This window comes from Halyomorpha halys, unplaced genomic scaffold (assembly GCF_000696795.3).
Source record: "Halyomorpha halys isolate HHAL.00 unplaced genomic scaffold, Hhal_1.1 Scaffold303.1, whole genome shotgun sequence".
Taxonomy (NCBI): Eukaryota; Metazoa; Arthropoda; class Insecta; order Hemiptera; family Pentatomidae; genus Halyomorpha; species Halyomorpha halys.
In genome coordinates, this window is record NW_027115075.1 from 1,232,117 (window position 1) to 1,240,989 (window position 8,873).

Consider the following 8,873-nt stretch of genomic DNA (forward strand, 5'->3'; position numbering starts at 1 on the left):
ATAAATCAAACTAATTAATTTGGCTCAAATAATTTAAGTTTAATTTATTTGTGTATATTTTTCTGACCTCTCCCCTGACCATGTTCTCATATTAATCTATGCTCAACTATTTCCATCTCAAAATTGGTTACTAGCTCCGATGGTATGGACACGTCTGTAGAATGGGGGGAAGACAGAGTGCCAAGAAAAAGTATAGAGGTGAGGCCGACTGGTAGGAGACCATGAGGCAAACCTAAAAGGAGCTATATGGGAATATCCAATGACTAAGTCTGGAAAGAGGAAAAGCGCTGGCTCAGATGAAGATGCTTACCATAGACCGAGATGTGTGGACCAAGTGGTTAGATGCTCCTCCACACTGAAAGGCACTTAAGGAGGATGAGAAAGAAGAAGAATTTTTAATTTTTTAATCAATGAGCCAAAGGAATATTCAATTTTTGTCTATAAAATTATAAATGTTTAATTGTTTAAGTGAATAGATCTGAACTGATCAGATTAAATTTTATTGATGATAAGTTGGTGAATCGTCATCTGTTTTACAAAAAAATTGGACTATAAAAAATGAGTTGTATCATTTTACAGTTTTCATCTATGAGCTTTAATCTATTTTTATTAAATTGAACATTAAGATAAAATAAAAATAATAAATATTTTATTTCATTCATGTTTTAAAAAACAAAACATTTTTTATCAATAATTATTCAACTGGAACAATTATATTATCCAATACTCATTGAGAATAATTTTTTATTAATTATCATTTCTTTCCTTATTATAGTTTGTGTCATAATGAAGTTTTTATCATTAGTAGTCAGATAACTAAGGTGCACTGAGGAAACCATGGTTACATATTAATTCGGGAGCTGTTTTTATGAAAATTTGGCTTATTAATATCAAGCTGAAACTTTTCAAAGATTTTTATAATTACAAGGTTTATACTGGTACTAGACTATACAAGTTCTTTGACAAAGGTCTTTTATAAAACAAGTTGGACGAAAAATATGGCTTTATGTGTATTCATTCTATTTTTTTAAAAAGATTTGCTACGGTGGCTAGTTATAGGGTGTATATTGCAGGAAGGAAGCTCATGGAGCCAATGATTCTGAACCCGAGGTCATATTTCGTAATTGTTGATTACTGGATTGGTTGGTTGTTTATATATAATGGTACAAAACATTGTGGTCACCAGCTCCATGAATATGTATGTTATATGGATTCAAAAGTTAAAAATAATTAGCCTATAATAAAAAATGAAAAATAATCTCTCTATTATATAAAAAAGTTTTTAGTGATCACTGTGTAATATTTTATTTTACATATAAGGTGGAGTAATAAAAATGGGTCATAAAAAATTGAGTTTAACTGATGAAGAACAAATTAAATTACTGTTATACAATTTTAGCAATGAGTAGTACAATCAAATGAACATTTTTATTATTTGTACAATGGGGGTTATTAAAACCTATATTATATTATAGTATTATTATAATATTACTATTATTACCCTGTTTAACCCCCGTAGTGATGAATAAAACAGTTTATTATAAATATTAAATAAATAGATATATAGATATCAATATTTTAATGAAGTGTGTTGTAATAGTTGTGATTTTCTGATTACCTTTTTTTCTACATTCATGTTGAACTTGATTAATATATTGGATTAATTTGTATTTATATGGCTATTTTTCAGGTCTCAACGATTTGAAAAATCCTTCTTTTCATCGTGAGATATGTTTTCTTGGGCCGAAGTGTGTTCATAATACAATGGTTAACACATCAGGTTGGTTTTTTTTTCTCTTTTCTATATTTGTATGTACAGGTTGGCACAAAAGTAGCTAATCAAACTTTGCTTCCTTTTACGAAAATTGATGTTGACTATACAATTGGTTTAAAAATAATTCAATACATAATTAGGGCTAAAAAACTAAACAAATGTATATGTTATGTTATGGTTTTGTAATAATTTATGTTATTTAAATTAATCTAACTGTGTTGTCTATTAAACACATCATTAAACACAGAAAAAATTGTTCGAGTATCATTTTATACAATGGTAAAATTTATTTTACATTATTAAAAGTAAAGTGATAAACAAAAACTGCTACTTTACCTTTCTGAAAGACTATCGCCAGATCTCCTTCATCCTCTCTGATCATTCTTAACCTCTGGGAAGAATTGTACAATCATAAATATCAATTTCCTTGACGTCTTAACTACTCAATCCTCTCCAATCGGTTTTCCGACCCAGTGACTCCACACATCCACCCTTGCTATAGGTTCCAGATCTGTTTTCAGATCCGGGGCCGTCTCTCCTACTTTTATTCCAAATCATCACCACATAGCTTTCAATTTATCTGTTGAAAAATGAGGTATTACTAGCGACCAAGCCCTATCCTGGAATCTGTTTTGTTCCCAAAAGGTTAATGTATATCTGTAAGTTATTTCATTGTTTTCTCCATATTCATGTGTGTATGTTCTTATTTACATGTTTATTTGTAATGCTTTAATTACTTTGTATGTTTAGAATCGGAAGGGCAGTATATGGTGGATGGAGAATTAGACCTCGAGAAAGAACCTCTGGATGATAATAGCGGTGATGAAAGTTCTGCATCAGATGTAGAAAGTTCGTATTACATTAGTCTTCATTTTAGAACCTCTTTGATTATGTTAAGGTATAATAATGCTAATACTATGTATGTTAATTTAGGTATAGTGGAGAAACCAATGCCAATTATTTTTAAAAGTAGAGCAGTTATCAGAAGTGAATTGACAAGAATGGTTGAGCAGTTATCAAATCCAATTCTACATAAGACTTGTAAACAATCTCTGCTTCAGTAAGTAAAAATTAAAATGGAAAAATATAATTTATCTATCTAGTGAAAAACAATTTGAAAATATTTTTAAATATGTTATAATGTGAATGAGGAAAAGATGGTTGGGGGTGCGGTCAATGAAATACAAATAAGTATGACTAACTTATTTTAATGTGCCGACGTTTCGGCTAGAGTTTCTAGCCTTCTTCAGGGCTAAAAACAAAACAAGATAACAACCACAGTAAGTATAGAAAAATAAAAAATATAAAAGAAAGTATAAACAAAATAATTTTACACATACAATGAATAGTTTTACAAGATAGAATTAAAATAAGTTAATCATACTTATTTGTGTTTCATTGACCGCACCCCCAACCATCTTCTCCTCATTTATCATCCACGGTCAACTATCTCTCATAATTATGTTATAATGTGTTTTTAATTTTTGTTATTCTACGCTTCCACTGTTGTACTCTAAATCTATGTGTGCTTGTGTAGTTCCTTAATATATCATGAATGAAAATATTTTTTAAAAAATTGATAATTTTTTAACTAAATGATTTTATTTATAATTTTTTTATAGTTGAATTATTAAAAAAATTAATTGTGTACATCACATACATAAATAATATTTTTTCTATTATACCGATCAATACCTTTTCAAAAATTTTGATATCTAAGACATTTCCATATCCTTCTTTGTCAATATCTAGATACACATTCAGAACAAAAACTGTTAAAACTCAAAACTTAAAAAAATATAATTAACTCGAAATGATGAAAGTATAATTTGCTTATAAAATACTCAGTTATAATGAAACTTTGGATGTGGGGATCTGCTCTAATAGGAAAGATTGACCATACATTAACATAATTTTTAAAAAAATTCTCGGTAATAAGATACAAAAATCACCTGGGTTTGCTCAAATGGTGTTAGAAAAAGCTTTTAAAGGTAGAGGAGAAAAAAAAAAAACAGGAATTACATGCTGGTGGACTTTTTTTTCGCTACAAGCAAAGTACTAAAAGATAGTGACATTGTTCAGAATATCTTGTCAACTAACAATGATGGGGATGGGATTCGAGTTAAGGAAGAGTATCTGCTACTAAAACCAGTTAGCTGCAGGGACAGCAATGTTGCAATTGAAACTATGAGGGATTATTATTTCACCTAAGGCCTTCCAGAAGAATAGCTCTAAAAGATCCATTAACTAGGAAACATTTTCTACCAAATATGTTTGTATTTAAAATGTTGAAATAGTGTCATTTATCAGTAGTTGTACGAATTATAACTTCCAATCACGTATTGTGTATTTTTTATGATTATAATTCAACCATTGCTTTTTTCCAACAGCAAGTGGATGAGTCAAGTTTAAATTTTTTCTTCAGTGAAGTTTTAAAACTATTAGAAGTTCTAATACTATAGACTATTTCAAATATACATATATATCTATATTAATAAAATATTAATTTTTAAAAATATTTTATATAGAAAATGCAAAATTCTCTTACAACCTCCCTCTGGGCAATTGTGAGGCCCATTAGCCAATGGGTGGCACTAAAAAAAAAATAGGCGTGGAAGTGACCTAGTGGAATAGTGGGAGAACCCACCCTACGAAAAAAAACCATGTCAAGAAATGCGTGATGTATTCCTAATACATCACACAAGGACTTAGACCTCCATGATCTGTTGCCCATTTAATAATAATAATAATATATAGAAACAACTACTTTATTAGGTTACTAATTTAATATATTTATCAATTAATTGTTTGAGAGTGGTTTAAATTAATAATAACACCAACTTCAATGATCCACTTTACTCTCAACAAAGTTTATTTTAATCCTCTGATTCGGCCCTTAGGCCATTATCAAGAGCCAATTTTTGACTAGTCACAGTTCATTTAAAAATGTCTTCCATTTGTAGGATAATTGACCAGGTCATATAATAAACCCTATAATCTCAATACAAAAACTATTCTTTAAAAACTGTTATCTTTTTTTTTTACTAGCACATTAACGCTAACTTTTTTTTTTTTTTTTCTAGAATCAAGCAGGCTCATGGTGATCTATTTCAAGATGTATGTGTGTTTAGTGATGTTTGTTATGTCCTTTCGACTTGCCAGGTACGGATAGCATCCAGGGATTTCTTAAATGAACTATTTGATACGTCCTTTGATGAGATTTGGTCCGAGGTGAAAGATGTTTTTCAAGAAGCTTGTAGTAGAAGAGTCAAAGCAGAAGGCTGACATTCTTTCTCCAGTTTTGTGTATATTTTAATTATGTATTTTATTTTAATATCAATTTTTTAGTATCACAGTATGTAAATAATTAATGAAAATATTGTCATGTCGAATGGTTTTAAATACTACCTTGCCTCTTTTATGGTATTGTAAATAATTGAATATTTTATCTATTTTTAATGATAAGGTTTTGTTATAACAAATAAAATTAGTTTGTTTTAGAACCCATTAGCCAAAACTGAGATTTATAATTTTTATGGCAAATAATTAATTTTTTAAATTGAGTATTATATAGTTTGTTACAAGTTCCTAGCTATTATTACTATTTCCTTAAGTATAGTTGTATGGTTTCAGTTGAATCATTCTGTCTGTGATCAAATTGTATATTGCAATTTATTATATTTAATAACAACTATGTATTTTTATACATCAATAAAAAAAAAAAATCATTCTGATTATATGTAGTATCAATCACAAACCTATATTAATAGAGCATCGCCGAGTAGAAAAACTTTTGTAACGGTTTCAGTGATTATTATTTGAAGACAAGAGTGGATGAAAGTATTATATTATAAATAGGATATGAGAAAAATTGAATTTAATATTTATTTAATCCCATTTTTGCCTGGAAAATTCATTAACAACCCAAATTTAAGGTTTAGAAAAATTAAAAAGAGGCTAATTTAGGAAGGAGTCTTTAAAATATTCTTCAAAGAAAATATCTTCATTTTTTTCTAAAATGCCTGTCTTCATTTATCTATGGCTGATAAATTATTTAGTTTCCCAAAACTTCTGATTTTTCAACAAAAAATTACAAATAATTTTGAAAGTTGTGGACTGAAATCCATTTAAAAAAAATCCCCATACTGAATTAGGTATAATAATTTTCCATTTCCCAAAGGGTTTAGAGTTTCATCTTTTCACCTATGATCTTAGAAATTTTATATTTTCTAAGATTACAGTAATGCTGTGGTTATGCTCAGAGTCCCAAAGTCATTTCTTCAAAGTGTGAATACCTTAGGGATGAGTAGAATTTGATTGTGATTCTATTTTGATAGGCTTGGAAATAAATAATCATGTCCTGTGAGAAGTTTATAATTTGCTACAAAATCTTTTGTAAATTTATAGGTAGTACCTTCTTCAAGGAATCCCTCTCATATTTTTCCTTATACTTTAGTTTGTTTTTTTAACCTTTAATTGGAAGAATGATTTGAACCTATCTCAAAAAATACTAAAATAATAATTCAATATTTGGGATTTCATCATAATTTATGAAATAGAGAAATCGTAAGGTATAACAATGAAAAAAAAAAGTGAAAACAATTATTGCAAACTTCATAAGGAAGCACAAAATATTAAAAACATTTGAAATTGTTTGTATATTTAATAATTTTCCCTCTGGACTTTCCTAGTTTACTTAATCATAAATTTACAGTCCTCCAGGTCTTCTTTTCAAAGGGTTTATTACCATTCTTTGATGCCAAGAACTTTATTATTCTTAAACTTTTCTTTACTTCTATTAATTCATCCACTACCGATTGTTCAGTTTTGTCATCTGGAGTCCGAGTAGGCTGGAGACCTGTACGACCTACTCACTCAATTCTGCTACTAGTTTTTCTGAAGTGAGGTAGAAAAAAATTTCTTACGCTTACATGCCAATATTTTAATATCAGATTGCTTTCAACAAATACATAAAAATATTGTTAGATTGAGATCACCAGTCCATCTGCTCTGTAGGATTATCTTTTAATTAACTAGTTTATTTTTTTGGTTGTCAGTAATTGTAATCTTATTGACAGTACAGTATTATAGGATCTTAAATTAATTCATTTAGAAATCTTATCACCTTATAAGTGTTATCTTTATGTATAGTAAGTCCAATGACCTGCTACTCACAATATTGACTGATAAAACATTTTCTCAAGATACTGCAATAAACAAAATTGTTAAAGTCAATGCTCTGTTATCTATCTGTTTCACATTCTTTTCATGGCTGGTTCAAGGGAATTACCCGATTTATATATTATTATTATAATATTAAATCATAATAAAATTCAAGTCATTCAGTAAAAAGATTAAAAATAATAATATATAACAATTAGGAAAATATTATGACCATTTCTGTTGATGGTCAATAAGGCCCAGATTTGGACTATGATCATGTTTTCCAGTTATTTTAATAGATTGATTATGAATTAAAAAGGTAAAGATTTGAGGCAGTCTGTCATAAAAAATGGTAAACGCAAAAATAAAAACTTAAACAATGTTAAATTGTTTGTTAATCGCAATACTTTGCCTTCAGTCAACAGACAAAAAAATTCCTAAGTATTCTTCCAACAATTTACGTAATCAGCCTTAAAAAAAAAATCTGATGCCAAAAATTGCAATTCATGAAAAATTTCAGTTACCATGAACCAAACCAAACACCTTATTTAATTCCAAATAATAAATTGTATTTTACTCCATATTCAATTCATAATGAATATCATGAAAACATTTCTGTCTTACATTCGCCATGATTCCTGTATTATCATTGAATGATAAATTATAGCTTAGGTAAAACAATGCACATAATGAAATAAAAAAGTAAACAATTTTTATAAAAAAATTACAAATTAACAAAAATTACAAATTAACAAAAATTAAACAATTTATAAAAAACATTCTCTATTTCAGCCCTCGATTTATGTTTCGAATACATTTCCTCAAGGTCCTTTTGTACAGTCCTTATCCAACTACCTAAATACTTAATGTGAAGGAAATAAATTCCAAGCTGGCATCTTTTCTGACCAGCTTTTTTTTTTTTTTTTAAATAATCCAAGCTCCAAGAAAATAGCCATCCATAAGTTGATGTAGTCTGATTTAGAGGTTTTTTATTTCTGCACAAAATGAACAGTTAATTGCTAAATTTTTTTCCAGATAGAAAATTAACTCGCCAAAATAAAAACAAACCTATCGTCTGGTTATTAACACCTCAATTTTTAAGCTCTGGATGATCATTGATTATCTAAAATTACTAATCAATATGAACAGATAATCACTTATCAACAAATTACTTCTTTCATTTTAATAAACAATTATAGTAATAGGCAGTTACTGGGATAGCCTTCGATAATAAAAAAGTAGGAACAGCAGAACTCAATCATTATTTAAGTATTTTCTCACTATTGCTAAGACAGATGTTTCATTAATGCTTAAAAACTGCTTCGAAGGAAAAACGTGATACCTGAAATTAACATCCTTAGCACTAACTCTTTGAACTTAACTTAATTTGAAGATCCTATATAGGATGCATAACATTAATAACCGCCCTAAATTGAGACCTTGAAAAGTTATTTCTCTAATACTGACTCAATTCCGACAAATTTCAAACCTTCTTAACTGTTTTTTTTTTTTTTTCCGGCCAAGACTCCCATTGGAGTCCTATACTGCCTAACCATGGTTGGGGGTAAAAGTTCTTCATTTTGTGGGACCGCCACTCAATGAAAAAAGTCAATGTCCCAGGCCGGATTCGAACCGGCACCACCAGTAGACATCAAATTGGCAAGACTGTGTCTTAACCACTGAGCTATGGGTGGCCCAACTCAGTGGTTCCCACCCTTTTGGCACTATAAGAACCCCGAAATTATCATTGGATACTTAGCATCAATTGCCATCTTTTCAATAACAGCTAGGATACCTTTACTTTTGTAAAGCAAGGTTCAAACTGTTTAGTTAATGTGGAGTAATAGATTCCTAAATTACTTCCAGGAACACCATAGCTCTAACTCAATTGGAAGGAGCTAAGAGTAAAGGAAAAAAGTTGAAACCCCAAAAGGCA

The 8,873-nt window shown here is 29.1% G+C and overlaps 1 protein-coding gene across 2 annotated transcripts in view; it reads left to right on the forward strand.

Annotated features, from left to right (window-relative positions):
• The window catches only part of rictor (rapamycin-insensitive companion of Tor), a 38,435-nt gene extending 32,985 nt beyond the window's left edge, over positions 1-5,450 (forward strand). For both annotated transcript variants that reach the window (XM_014421089.3, XM_014421088.3), the window contains 4 exons: positions 1,691-1,780; positions 2,525-2,623; positions 2,708-2,834; positions 4,858-5,450. In XM_014421089.3, the coding sequence (XP_014276575.1) occupies positions 1,691-1,780; positions 2,525-2,623; positions 2,708-2,834; positions 4,858-5,059 (518 nt within the window). In that variant the 3' untranslated portion in view covers positions 5,060-5,450. The remainder of the gene's footprint in view (positions 1-1,690; positions 1,781-2,524; positions 2,624-2,707; positions 2,835-4,857) is intronic.
• The last annotated feature ends 3,423 nt before the right edge of the window (positions 5,451-8,873 follow it).